Source organism: Trachinotus anak, unplaced genomic scaffold (genome assembly GCF_046630095.1).
Source record: "Trachinotus anak isolate AG129_WGS33_773 ecotype Australia unplaced genomic scaffold, CSIRO_AGI_Tana_v1 ptg000016l, whole genome shotgun sequence".
NCBI lineage: Eukaryota > Metazoa > Chordata > Actinopteri > Carangiformes > Carangidae > Trachinotus > Trachinotus anak.
In genome coordinates this window covers 23,776,868-23,792,232 of record NW_027273867.1, presented here as the reverse complement: position 1 = coordinate 23,792,232, position 15,365 = coordinate 23,776,868, and the positions used below count along the sequence as shown (strand labels likewise).

The 15,365-nt window shown below is 40.8% G+C and overlaps 1 protein-coding gene across 8 annotated transcripts in view; it reads left to right on the top strand.

Annotated features, from left to right (window-relative positions):
- The window catches only part of LOC139633967 (uncharacterized), a 49,739-nt gene that overhangs the window by 20,125 nt on the left and 14,249 nt on the right, over positions 1 to 15,365 (top strand). For 3 of the 8 annotated variants that reach the window (XM_071500143.1, XM_071500150.1, XM_071500148.1), the window contains exon 2: positions 4,168 to 4,205. In XM_071500143.1, the coding sequence (XP_071356244.1) occupies positions 4,168 to 4,205 (38 nt within the window). Of the gene's footprint in view, positions 1 to 4,167; positions 4,206 to 14,065; positions 14,102 to 15,365 lie in introns of all 8 variants that reach the window. The other 5 variants (XM_071500147.1, XM_071500145.1, XM_071500144.1 and 2 more) reach the window with 3 other exon arrangements.

Genomic DNA, 15,365 nt, shown 5'->3' with positions numbered 1-15,365 from the left:
ATATGAGAGATGTAGTTTATAATTTGTGTTAACAAGGGGGAAGCCTTTCCTTTCATCACCACTTAAATCTAATATCCTTCAACATCCCAGGCCCCCGCTGACTCATACAGGTCGTGCCCCCCCCCTCGTGCCAAGGCATGGCGTGGATAATTAATCTAATTTTAGCGCTGGCTCTCAGTGTCGTACTGGACAGAGACTTCACTTTCACTCATTTTAATGCTGCAATACAAGAAGTCGATTTTGAAAAGAAAAGCAGGATTTAGTTGATTCTTTATGATCCACGTGAGAGGACTGAGTGTATTTATATGCACACTACTGTTTTTCAGGATATGAGGCCTACATGGAAAACACTGTGGGAAGTCCTTATTCAGATGTAACTGGAGTTACAGCGCATGTAGAGTTGATTAGAGAATTAATATCAGCAATATTGATCATCGACTAACTGTTAAAGTCATTCATCGATCAAAACTTTTGCTGGTTCAAGCTTAATGTGAGTGTAATGTGAAAACAGTCATTACTTTTAGGGCCTACATGAGAGGTGTGAAACACTGTATTGTGCTGTGGAAGTGTCGACTGGTGCCAAATCAAAGAGGGAAAACACACAGGGTGAGTGCCAGCTGGATCAGAGCTTTTATAGCCTTCAGGGCCCCGGACGACCAGGTGAACTACATCAGCTGTGAATCATAGCAGGAGCAACGAGCACAGCTCAGCAGACAGAGTGGGAGGGAAGCCACTGAGCAGTTATTCATATCCCAGATATATATGATTTAGAGTTCTCAAAGTTTCTGATCAGTGTCTTTTGTCTGGGGCTGGTTTTTCACTGTCTGACATCTGCATCACTCTGAAACACACCTTGGTTTAAAGGTCCCGGACAGTCTAAAGGTAGATGTCCATGTGTTTTAATTATAAAACGGGTCTAGGTTCTATATTAATACTGTGAAAGTATCAAAGCCTCAGTCTACAGAGAAATGCACACAGCCTGTATTCAGACACTGAGCCTTAAAACCAGCCGTCAGGACTTCTGGGACTTTGTGATGTCACAACGAAGCAGTCACCGCTGTCAGTCATGCCCCAAGCTCCACCCACCTGGACCCACCATCCAACCTTACAGGATTAGGTATCTCTGAGTGTTTACCTGAACTCTGATATATTTTTATTAGATCACTCAGAAAACAGTCAGCCAATCAGAAGAGAGGCTGAGATCCTCTCTTCTGATTGGCTGACTGACCTGTTGTTACTAGAGCTCCAGAGAGAAGCCTGAGAGAGGAGATGTAAAACTACACTGAGATGGTTTTTGGTTCATAAAACCACAAATATATCTTCTGATGGAGACCAACACTTCAGATAAAACAGAAAAAGTGTAAAATATGGAGCTTTAATGATAAATTCTGGACCCAGCTTCGATCATGAAAGATAATCATGACAGCTGATGCTCATTCAGCCTTTTCAACTCATTACTGACATCAAACCTGCAGCTAAACCCAATAAAACTCACTGCTCCACAGGCAGAGAAAGTAAACACCAATTAGTCTCAGGTTTGATCAATGTTTGTCTTTGATTACTGTTAATAATTAATCATATCATCTGTGTTTCTGATTAACTACTACTCCTTGTTGTGTAAATTGATTCCACTACATGTTTCTGTGATGTCAAACCAAAGTATTCCCGGTTTGGACTCACATGTTCAGGTTCATCACATCTGGGATCAGAACTCATGTGATCTGATGTTTCTATGTGCAAACACAAACAGGTTTCTACGGTAACAGATTAACAGTGTGCACGTAAATGTGTTCTCTTATTCTTCACAGCCTCACCAACTCATCTGTGAGTGTTTCTCCTCTGACTTTGACTGTTTGGTTTGAGAGTCCGACCAGTCGACATGTAAACCCATTTAGCCTCTGAGCCGCCGCTGATACTGACCGATATCTCTCCACCGCTGACACACACCACACTAATCCTGGAGTAATTCTCTCCAGACCCTGTGTTATTATCCATCTATCTACACATCTGTAATAAACGTGCTGCTCGCTCATTGTGGGCCGGGTGACAGAAGAGGAAAGCGAAGTCTTGACATTTGACAGACGCACACTCAAAAGTACGTGAGCTATCGAGCACATAAACTGACAGAAAACAGAAAACATTATTCTACGTAATAAATATCAAATATAACACATTTTGTTTAACAGCTAAAACCCTGATTACATCCACGTGTCACAGTCCAAACTCAAACGAACGGAAACGACTGAGATAAAGGAAAAGCTGCAGTAACGACCTCATACTTCAGTTTCCAGCCTGAGGTTTTTATTAAAACACAACTCAGTTATCAGGGAGCACAAATGATTATTTAAAGTATCCAAATTAATAATCACGTGTCAGTGAATGATCAGAAATCTGCTGTTGAAAGGTATTTGTGTGAGAAACTTCAAACCTGAACATCACAGTGAAAACATGAATACGTGTTTCTTACCTAAACATTTTAATATTTCACATTCAAACCAGCTATATTGATATTTTCACTTATTACGACAAGAATCACAAACAATATGCTGCCTATAGTGATGCTGTATTGGCGATAAGCATGATATTAAAAAAATGTAATATTGATATTGTGTTAATAATAATACACTTATGATGGCCTTGTGGATCTTTTGTTTATCACTTCATCTTGTTGCTTTTTCACCAGTGTAATTTTTCTTTTTGTTCACTGTGGTTCTTTTTGTCGTTACACAAAAACGACCGAGCCGATCAGAGACTTGTACACAAGAAAAACAGCCTGAAAAACTGTCAGCGTTGATGAGAGGTTGTTTGTTGTTGACTTACAGAAATAACAAATGTTTTTTTTTAAATTTTTTTATGATTTGTAGTTAATTGTTTTCATAATGACAAAACTTACGCAAACATTTCGAACATGAACACGTTATATTAGTCATGCATTGGTACGATACAACGAAGTAGATGTTTATTTCTGTCAAAAAATGTTTTATTCTTATCAGTTTGTTTTGTAAAATATTTTAGATTTTAACGGCGATCCTGGCCCAAGATTAAGATGTAATCTTGGCGCTTCAGTTATCAGGCTTCATGTCAACTTTAGCAAGTCAGCTAAGGGCTTGAGGGTCACAACCAATTTCATTTCTTCTATACAATGACAATAAAGGCTTTCTGATTTCTGAATTTGATAAAAGGATTTTGCTTATCACTAGTTGTTCCGGACCTTTGACCTTATCTAGGATTCAGATCTGGACCTTTGAACCTCAAGTGTGAGAACCCCTGGCTGTCCTGTCAAATAAAAGCATAAAATGACCAAAAAATGATGGATGTGTCCATCACTAATAATTAGTTAGGACTAAAACAAACGACAGTAAACTGCTGCCACGAGGACGAGGTAGATAATGAAGTCAAAACAAAACAAAACAAATCAAATCAGCCTGATTAGGCTGGAAAACTGTCACTGCACAGTGTTAACACAGTGATTACCCACAGTTACATGCATTAGATAACTAAATACCGTTAAGGTCACACTCAAGGTCATCGTGTCCTGGAAGGGGAGGGTGAAGTCAGCTATCGCCACCATCAGAGTCTGGTTTTTATCCTCGACCAGACAATAACAGCCTCTGTTTTCTATTTCATTACCACTAAATTATTAAAGCAGAGTTCTATTTCCTGTGGTAGTAACAGGCAGAATGGCTTCCCCTTTCATCACCCGCAAATATTTCAGAATCATCTCTGGCCTTCATGACTCATACTGGCTGTGCCCTCTGTGTGCCAGAGCTTGGCGTGGATAATTAATCTAATTTTAGCTTGGTGTGTGTTTGTGTGTGTGTGTGTGTGTGTGTGTGTGAGAGTGTGTGTGAGAGAGAAATACTGGACAGCGTTGTCATTTTCCCTCAGCGAGCACGTTGAAGGCTGCATCAGGCTGACACACTGCTATCTCCTCCTCCCTCTCTCTGTCAGCGTTCCTCGCTCACGCCTCTATCTCCCTGCTCCTCTGCTATCAGAGATGGTTGAGACAAAGCACTTGTGTATTCTGGGCTGATATTTATATATATGTTTTTTTTTTTTTTGGATCTGTGTTTTCTGCACATGGTTTGATACCTGTAGCCATCAAAATACCTGATAGTGAAATTATCTTAAATTCATCTCTGTTTCTTTTTCTCTTTGCCTCACCAGCAGTGGATGCGGTGCCGGTACGGAAAGATGGGGATCAGGTAAAATGCTATTATCTTTTTTTTTTTTTTTTTTCAATGCCTCCATCGTTTCTGCACACCTCAATCTATTTTCCCATTTTGCTGAAAGCCACTGTGACTGAATACAAAAGACGGTGGTGCTGGTGTCCTCAGCTCTCCTCTTCTATCTGAACAGTCTCCAGACAGAAATGGTGGTGTGTGTGTGTGTTTGTGTGTGTATGTGTGTGTGTGAGTGTGTGTGAGTGTCATTTCTTGTCTCCTCAAATCTTTTAGAGGTGAGAAAAAGAAGCGCTGTTACTCACCCAGAACTGCCTCCTGCTGTTAGACGGCCGGGCTGCGGCCTCAACAAAGGTCAGCAGGTCTAAACTTTGAAAGAAAAGACAGATTCACAGTGTGGAAGGTGGATTTGTCTGTGTGTGTGTGTGTGTGTGTGTGTGTGTGTGTCTGTTTGAGCATTTTGAAAGTATTACGGCAGCGTCACAGTTTTGTTGTTTTGTCTCTGTCCGTTCACAAGGATTTTCGGTTCGCGTCACCAGCTGTGCCTGCCCTCACCGTTGCGTCACAAGGCGTGGCTCCTATCACCTAGCAACCGTTTTTTCACAACACCTTGAGGTTTCACGGCTCTTGGTTTTAACAGTTGCACCATTAGCTGTTGAACTGAGCCGAAACCCAGTACTTACATTTACAAGTGTGATCCTCAGGCTCGCAGCGCTCAGTGAATCTTGGGATATGTTGGGCCACCGAGGATCTACCCGATGGATCCTCCGCTGCCCAGGAAGAGAAAAGAAAGCTCATTTGAAGGAGCTTTCAAAATGTGACAGCCTAGCCGCATCGCCATGATGCAATCGATCTATTTTGAGTCTGTTTTAACGACTGCTGGTTTCAATGGTCAAACGTTGACCTTTAATCCAGCTGATTTTTTTGTTTTACTCCGAGAGACCAGACTGAAGCTGGTGGTCTGAAGCTACAGACTCCAGACAGTCAGTGAAATGTTAAATATGAGCGAACGTCCTAGAGGCCAAGTGGTTAAACCACACACGATATAACTGGTATGATTTGTTGCACGTCTCACATCCCTGCTTCACTTCGTATCTTTCGTCCTGGCTACTGTGTCAGGAAGGCAAACGCTTCAATGAATTATCTAAAAATAAACACTAAATACAAAAACTTTAATCTGAAGTTAATTTTATGTGAGACAGTTTCTACAGAGAGGAGGTGCTGGGTTCGGGGCCTTTCTGTCTGAAGTTTCCGTGTTCTCCCTGAGTTTTTCCCCACAGTTCATAGTCGAGATTCATTAGTGACTCTAAATTGGTGGAGGTGTGAACGGACTGTCTGCACGTGTCAGCCCTGTGATCGCTTGGCAGCTCGTCTGGGGTGAACCCTGCCTCTCACCCAGTCTCAGCAGGGCAAAGCTCCTCTTGCATGATAAGCAGGTGTAGCTGGTGGTGGATGACCACTCGCTTTTGCCCCCAGGACGTTTGTGGGCTTTGCACGAACAGAGCTCCAGTTTCTACAGTGTTCATCTGAAGTAAATGTCAGCACTGTCAAATTAGAGCTGACAGTCAGCATGTTACCCTCACAGTCGCCGCTGTATTTCAAACCCTGCGTTCTTCAGCACAGAGACAACACAACACGCGTGTCACACTTCACTGGGAAGTTTTACAGTCCTGTTTCAGATGGTGTCGGGCTTCAGGAGCTCGTATCAGTCCAACCTGTGTGTGTCTGCCTGTGCGTGACTGGGTGTGAAGGTGTGTGTGTGTTGATAGTCTCTTACCAAGGCCACAGAGCCGCCCCTCCCCAGGGCTTAGACTATTACTGAGCCATGTATCACTTCTCAGCTGTGGACCCTGGGGACAGAGAGAGAGAGAGAGAGAGAGAGAGAGAGAGAGAGAGAGAATAGCAGAAGAGAGAGGGAGACAAAAACAGAGACATCCATCTTATTGTTTTTCCATCACTGGCTGCTGCTTTCTTTTCTTTAGCGTTGTCATTTTTCCTCCCACATGTGGGTTGGAGGCCGTCACACTGCAGCCGTTTCATCACTGTTTAAATATTTTAAAGGTCTATTTGTTACAATCATTACATCACCGCTGAGTTAATTACACGAGGCAAGAGAAAGTAAGATGGAAGTGACCTGTCATCTCTTTAGTAGTTAGTCCCAGTGACTTTTCTTAAAATCAGGACCTCATTTCCCATAAACCCTGTGGTTTTCAGCCGCCCTGTCTCCTCCCTGAAGAGAAGAAACATGTCAGCGGTGATCTCACATAAACACATATTTCAGATTTTTTTGGCTCAGTGTTGACGTTCGGCAGCCGTGGGACCAGTAGCAGAATTCATTTTGAGCAAGTGTTGTTCCCGTGAAGCGCTGATCCCACGACAGCTCTCCAGTTGTTTACTTCCTCAAACACGACTCCTCTGTGTAATTTATAGACCTGTAGAGAGAGAGGCCAGCAGCTGGAGAGGGACCTGACAGAATATAATACAGGAGCTCGGGGAGATGATTCAGACTCAGGAACTGGGGGCGGGGGCTCTGAACCAAGGGAAGAAGAACAAAACACTACAGACGGACAGATTAAATAAATACTACACACGGTGTCCGAAATGCAAACACACATTATAGAAGATGACAGAGAAAATACAGGTTGTGAACATGAGAGAGTCGGAGATAAAGATCCAAACGTCTCGTTATCATGAGGCCCAGACACAGTTACTGATGGAGAACCACAAACAGACCTTGGCCACACACCTGTAGTTTAGTTTTCTTGGTGAAGAACAAAAGAGTATTCTGCCAACTTTTAATGAGTGTCTGCAGCACTGAAAACAAACAACCAGAAAGATAATGACGAGCAGACTGAAGGAAGAATCAGCACAAAATTAGCTTCAGCTAATGAATCTGTAGCAACTGCAGCTTTTTTTTGTAATTCTTTTCAGTATATCCAGGTATCTGTTGGCACGGATGAAAATGAGACCCCCACCTCATCAGATATGCTAATAAAATATTAGCCTAATGCTAGCTGCCACTTTTGAGCAGCAAATACAGCCACATTATAACTATTTACAATATCAGGTGAACTGTAAAGACAGCAAGACAATGGCTCTGGTTCATATTAACACAATTAACATGCATCAATTTATTGCTCAAGAAAATTCTTGTCTGCCAGTTTGCAGCTATAAACATTGAATTTTCTTTGTCATGTAAAACCAAAGAGGTTGAATGAATTATAGGAGGAAAGTGCTTTATGTAAAATACAGGTGTCCCATATCAACTAAAATCTTTGTTCATCAGTCCTCGTTTTAATCCTCAATTTAAAATATTTAGGCGGGAAAGTTGACAGTCGGCGCATTCAGACAGTAACTGAGGTTTGTACATTTTTGATTCAATGGTTCTTTTTTCAACCTTTGAATTCTGACTTGACTGCCGTTGAAATGTTGATTTAAAGTTGAGTTTACAGCTTCAACCATATAACAACCTTTCTGACCCATATAATAAATAAATAATAACTTTTGCTATCATCAAAGTTATTAAGATTCATCAGCTGAAAACCATCAAAGTCTGAACCAAGATATTTGAGTCTGGACCATAAATGGAGCCATGGCGCTACCGAGGCAAAAAATGTTCCTTGTTATTAAAATAACGAACTGATCCAATCCTGCGGCTTCATCTAAAAATGACGCAGCGCAGAGCGTCCTTGAAGAACCTGGTGTGCATCTGATTCATCTTTTCCATTTCCACGTTGTGATTCTGTTGGGATTTAAATACATTTTACAGTAAGCGCATCACAACAAATGATGCATTAATGTATCAACAGTTATTAAGATGTATTTAATAAATCATTGACAAATAACTTTTTATTAGTTTCATATGAGCTCATAAATAATTCATCATGGACTCAGTGTTTATGATGTGAACTGAACTTCATTGATTGCTTTAAAACTGTATTTAATCATTTCTGACATGAACCAAAAACAAAATACTTTTAGTTTGTAAATGTACCACAGTTTGTTTAAGCTGCAGCAAACAGGTGAGGTGTGACATCACCTGACAAACTTCACATCACACACAAACTACAGTCAACGTTTTTCCAGTGAACACGGAAATCAAAGGTATGAGATCATCGAGCTGGACTCACATTCGCTCATTAAACAGAGGAAAACATCCCTGTTGCATTAGCCTCGGTGAAAGGCACATTAGCTGAAACATCAGCCTGTTTGTGGTTCCACTAAAAGTCAGATCAATGCTGAGTGCTCCTCTCAGATCTCCTCTGAGGATAGATGCCTTCCACACTCACACGAGTCTGACGGAGAGGATGGAAAACACAAACGCATCCGACTGAGGTTTAGCTGCAGCTCCGGTGAAATTTATCGGCCGTGAGTGTTTTTCCTCAGAACCAGGGTTTTAGACGCCAAAGATGAAATCACAAAGACGCTTTCTTAAAAGCTAATGTTTCCCACCAGGATTTGAATAATATTTTAAATGAGAAAAAGCTTTTTCACATCATGTGACTCTGACTAATGATTTTTTTTTAAAGATTGAAAGACTTGATGTGAAAATGATCTCACAGCTCTAAAATTTCAATTAACTATTTATCAGCTGTAGGACAAAACCTTTTCACTGTTTTCTATTATGCTACTGATAAACGTAAACCATTTTAAGGGGCCTCCACACTTTTAATGTTATAACAGAAAGACATATGAAATGAAAAAGCCTACTGAGCTCCACAATTATACCTATAAATACTATGGTTTTTCTCTTCTTCTGTAAAACTATGGTGGTCCTGAGAGCTCAACACACTGCAACTGCAGAAAACACAGGAAAACTGCAGACAAAACACAAACACATTCAGAAAACATCATCAATTTAACAACATGTGATGGAAATACTCTCAACACAACAGAAATGTTTCCAGGGGAGACAAAAAAGAGATGAACCTGCTGAGACCCATTTGTTGTTCAATGATTTAGGACTTTTGAAGCTAAAAGCATTGAGCAACGTGCGCACATACATTATAATACATGTATAATAATATGTTTTTGTGTTTTTGGTTATGTTGTGAATATTTGCAGGACATCTTGTCAAACTGATGAAGATGTTTTCTGAATTTCTGTTTTGTCTATTTGCAAGTGTTTTCTTGAGGTGCAGTGTGTTGAGCTCTCAGAGCCACTGTACCGAGGAGATTAATTTCAATCAGCAGCTGTTATTATAATATATTATATTAGTATATGCAGTGAAATGATTGGCAGCATGCTCCTGTTATGACTGTGCAAAACATCTATAGAGATGAAGAAGAAAAATAAACACAATGGAAAGTAGTTATTCAGCCTGCATCTGGCTCATTGCATGCTGGGATAGACTAAATCACCCTGTGACCATGAATATACAGGTATAGAAAACAGACGAAGGGATGGATAGAGGGTAGTTATTGATGTGTAAACCTTCTGCTTCAGTAAAACGTGTGAGCTGAGGACGTGAGTTCACTGAGAGACTGTCAGTGTTATCGCAGCTGAACAGGTCTGAGTTGCAGCTCTAACAACGCTGCTGCACCTCGCTTCGATTCAGGAAAATCCACCATTGACGAGGCCACAGGGAAGAGCTCAGCAGCTATATATTGCACTGGACTAGTCTGTACATATAAAATATGAACACACACACACACACACACACACACACACACACAAACACACACAAACTATAAAGGATGGTGATGTCATCTGATTTTTTGTCCTCTGTTGACCATGAGGGTTTAACATTCACACACTGAGGTGGTTCTGAGTCCAAATCCTGAGACCTCTGACGCAAGCTGTGTTAATAACACACACACACACACACACTCACACACACACACACACACACACACACACTCTCTCACACACACACACACACACACACACACACTCTCTCACACACACACACACACACAGCATCCAAGGACACAGATGACACCACTATTACCACTTGCATCTCGCACGTTTGACCATTATAAATCACGCCTGAAGCCTCCTACACACACAGTTATGAATCTCTTTAACACACTGACCCTGAACCCTGTTGTTTTTGCGTTTTCTGAACCGTTTAGAGGATAATACCAACAGTTTTCTGCTCCACAGCACAAAATGATAATAATTTATCTGCAGAGGTTTTCAGGGTCATCGATCAGTACCAAGGTCTCAATAATTACAGGGTCAGTTGTTCAGAAATTTAGGATTTAGAGGCTCATTGTGCTGACTTTTCTTCAACTTATGTAAGAGGAGAAAATTAAATTTTTAGCTAAGCTAACAGCTCCAGATGGGAAAATCTCAACAACAATGCACAGGTTTGGTTTTAGTGAAATGTGTCGACAACTATTGGAAGGATCTCAATGAAATTTATGAGGAGATGAGCAGTGTAAAAGTTATACATGCTAAACATCAGAGTTTTAGCATTGTCACTGAGCGCGTGTTAGCATGCTGACATTAGCACTTAGCTCCTAGCACTGCTGTGCCTAAGTGAACCCTCACCAAGCTGCTAACATGGCTGCAGACTGAGTCTTATTTAACAGCAGCTTGGTTTCATTGTGTCGCAATATGTTGATCAGTTTCTCACTTTCTGGGTCATAATAACCTGCTGCACAGACGATGATATTCTGTTATTGACTATATTTGTCTTTTATATTATATTGAGACGATTTGTCCTCGGTTGCCTCAAGTCTCTGAGTGATTTATTCTTGTTATTGAAAGTTAATTTGCTTCAGTCCGAGCTGCAGCTCCACTGCTGAGCATGTTCATTAGTTCTCCAGATTAAATAAAGCATTATTCAATTAGTTCAGTCAGTCTGTCAGCTGTGCGACTTTTCCACAGTGAGTGTAGGTGATTAACGACGTGTTTGTTCAGAAAAACCTGTCCATGAATAAATGAAGGTTAAAAACAGACCGGGGTGATATTTCTGCTCAGGTGGAGCTCTGACCCAGGTGTGCTTGTTACTGCATCTGTATGAATTATTCCCCAGATCGCTCCCTGTTCTTGTTCATGTGGACGTGAAGCAAAAACCAAACAAGGCGTCTGGTGACTTGTGCAGGGCTTTGTTCAATTCCTGTGCCTCATCTCAGGGGCTGCTTTGTTATAGAGCAGGTTTATTCCTATTCTTCATTCACTTGTCATGAACCTAAACATCTCTGACATGAATATTACATCCAGGCTCCGGAGAAAGTGAAAGACAGAATTAATTCTAGCTTTCAGTTTCGGCTCGGCCATGGCTTGAATTTGCTAAAAACCCCTGTGTCTGACACTGGATGAAAAATGTTAATTGGGGCAGGAAGGCCTTAAACAAGTCAGACCCAGATCTACATTCATTCATGTAGATATTCTGGTTATTGAGTCTCTGTGCCCAGCAGCTGCTACTTTAATGAATAAATACAGAGACAGAGGGCGAGCTCCATCTTAATGATTTATCACCTCTGGTACAGGATTTCTCTTCTTATTCTTCCTTTTATTGCCAAATTAAAATAAGCTTGTCCATCTTCCACCAGTCATAGTCATAGTTAATACTGTATTAGCATTTTTATTATAATTGGCTTTGCTTGTTTAGACAACTTTACATCTGTACTGCAGCCAATCTAACCATCTATAACAGTAGTATTAGTTATCAATAGACACCCTTAGGAAAGAGAGTGCGATTCATGTTTTCTTTTCCATATATGTTCATATTAGCTTTTTATTCTTAAACATCCAAATAAGTGCCCGAAATTATAATAATAAAATAACTTTTTATATGGTATAACATGTTGCAACCATATATCCTAACAATATAATTAACTTATATATACAAGCTTATTGAAACAATATAGATATGAAAGAATTATATGTTTATATATGTTTTACTATCAATTTCTAATAATAATAATAATTTTCCTATTCTGGGAAAGTGGTCTTATATAATATCAACATTTAGTGACAGGCTTTGGGATGAATATATATTCATGTAACATATGTCTACAATATAAACATACATACATAAATATATATTTGTAGGGTTAGACATATGTCAGTGTATAAAATTGTTCCAATTTCTAACAGGTGTCATATATAATTTTTACATATGTGCTTTTATTTTAGATGTAAATATATGTCATATACATTATTGACAATCAATAGATGTACATATCTTACATTTGCGGATGGCATCAAAGAGAAATCTGACTCAAACTGTTAGTGTGAGACTCACTGAAGCCGTGCTCTGAACACAGACGGAGCACAGCAGAAGTCAGATCAAATATCATGCAGTGTAGATTTTATATGACCATAAATGACACTCCTGAATGTCTCTAATGTCTGTGTGATCCAGCTCTGTGGGAGCAACACGTTTGGTGGGGATGTGAGATAAAGTTTGGCATTTACTCTGACACAAAGTTTAGGGCATTTTCCGTTTCACCTCCTATGCGGTCTGTGATCTGTGGCTTTGAACGATACAACTATGATAACAAGCTTCAAGTGCCAGCGGAGAAACTCTTCAGGGCAGTGCAGCAACTGTGACAAAGGGTCTGATGTTTAAAAGACCTAAGAATGAAAAATCATTTTGACAGCAGCACATTTAAATTCTCTGGAGCGACCACAGTTTCCAAAGTGTTCCTTCACTGTCTCGTGTCGGCTGCACTGTGATGCATGATTGTCTGTGTTTGTGTATATGCTGTGTTTATACATACATGTCGATGAGGACACAATAAATGGTGTCCAGGTTTGGCCTGGACAGATTTGCTGTTGCCCGTGGCAACAGGGTCACTGCTGAATGGTATCCACTGGTTACCTAAACAATCTGGGCGGTGTAGACGAACAAAGAGAGCATGGTGCAGCTGACGCACAAACACACAAACTCAGTACTACACACAATTACACAATGTCTATACTTCTCATGTTGCTTCACTGCTGAGATCAGGCTGCTGCCCTGTACATTTACAGACACACAGCTTCCTCGTATCTGCGTGGATTTATTCAGACAGCATTTTTATTTCAATTAATTCACAAACATCATATAGACTGAACGTGAGCTGACTGTATTTTACATATAACTGAAACTCTTCCAGAGTAAATCACAGGTACATGTAGAGTTCCTGCAGATTCAAAGATTTAATTCTTAAAGGTCCCATATTAAATGTGACATAGTTGTATCTTAAAACAAGCCGACAGGACTTCTGCGACTTTGTGATGTCACAACAAAGCACCAAATCAGATCCACCATCCAAACTTGCAGGATTTGGTGTCTCTGAGTGTTTACCTGAAATCTGCTATATATTTATTCTATCACTCAGAAAACAGTCAGCCAATCAGAAGAGAGGCTGAGATCCTCTCTTCTGATTGGCTGACTGACCTGTTGTTACTAGAGCTCCAGAGAGAAGCCTGAGAGAGGAGATGTAAAACTACACTGAGATGGTTTTTGGTTCATAAAACCACAAATATATCTTCTGATGGAGATAAACTTCAAACATATGGGACCTTTAATTCAATTTAAGACCAGATTCACTTCAAATTTAAAGTTGTTCAAGTAAAAAAAAATGAAGATCTATCAAAGACAAGATTTGACTGCAAGTAAAAATTGTGATGACCTTTAAAACTGAGAGTGAAGGTTTAGACTCCCTCAGAGCTGCAGTGCAGGACCTCTGTGTATCACATGCTCACAGAACAAAATCTGGTTTATTTACCCAGGAAACCGCTTCCACCCTAAAAATGTAAATGTTCAAATTACTCTAAACCAGGGCTGAGGCTTAAGACCAGTTTCTATGTTCCAAATCTCCTCCTTCCCACTTTAAATCTCCCTCTTCTCTTCCCTCCTTTGCGACACCTTCCTCTACTTTTCTCCTCCCCTCCCTCCCTCTCCTTCCTCCCCACTTTACCCTCCCCTCTCCTCCCACCCCCAGCATGGCCGTGCCGAGTTTTCCTGGGAAGGAATCAATGTAAGTCTCCTTGTTTAAATCTCCTCTTCTTGTCACCCTCCCTCCCCCCCTCCCCCCCTCCTCCTCCATCACTCCTCCACTACCTGAGTTTGAGCTTTGAGTACATAAGTTGACATCCCACTCATTTATCCTTCCTCCCCTTCCTGCCACTCTTTCTCTCTCTCGCTTATCTCTCTCTCCCACCACCTCTCTCTTATCCCCCAGTTCTTCTATTTCTCCCCTTAAACTCTTTCTCCCATCCGTCTCCTCTCTCGGCCCTCTGCTAATCTACTGTACTGCAAGCTTCATATACACACAGAGTCACAGATAACAGGCTGTAATAAGCTTATCTCATCCACAACTGAAGCCTTCGTACAAGTCCCGGTTTTTCCTGAAAGCGCTGCATGATGAAGTGCATCACCACTCAGCAGCTTCAGCAGAATTTATTTGCACAATGTACATTTTGCTCAACTGAAAGCCGGCGGGAGGCAAATACTCTCAGGTGGACACACACCTTGTTCAAGCAGAGAAATGTTCTAATGAAGGAGACCTTGTTGACCTTAAGGCTGCACTGAGTTTGAGATTTAAAATCTTCTCTGACAGACCGTCATGGTTTAGACCCTGGACTCTCTGTTTCGGATTTCACCAGCTCCTGAGAAAAATATCCTGCTCCTCAGCTGCAAGTTTTTCCACTTTCTTCACAAGCTGGTCTCTTCGCTTTTTCTGTCTGACGTTTAGAGCCCGTTGGGTTGCGTACATTTGGTTTTCCTCTCCGACACTGAACCACTCAGTGAGCTGCAGTAAAACCAAAACAATCAGCTTAAAGAGGCTAGAAAGTTTAGTATAGCTGCACTGATTCTCTGTGAGTTTGTTACTTTCACCCTACATGTAATGACTTGATTTAACAGTTGCTAACCTGCTTAACTGGTTTGAATTGTTATTTCAGCAGAGCTTTGTTGTTTTAACGTTAGTATGACTGTGAACGATTGGACGTCACACAGGGGATTTAAGAAGGATGTTTTTTTTTGTTATAAAATATGTCTTCATTCTGGTTTATTACATTTGAGGATGAACATGCTCTGGTGGATGCAGGACTAATGGAGGAGAAATGCATGATCATGGATCACTAACAGCTTCGTCTGTATGGCTGCAGACTCACTGGCTGCCATATTACCACACCATATAATGTTCCTATTACATGCAGAGGGGATAAAGACAACAAGATGATACTCTGCTTCCACACGACAGAGGGAGCAGATAGTATCGGTTGGCCTTTATACGGTAA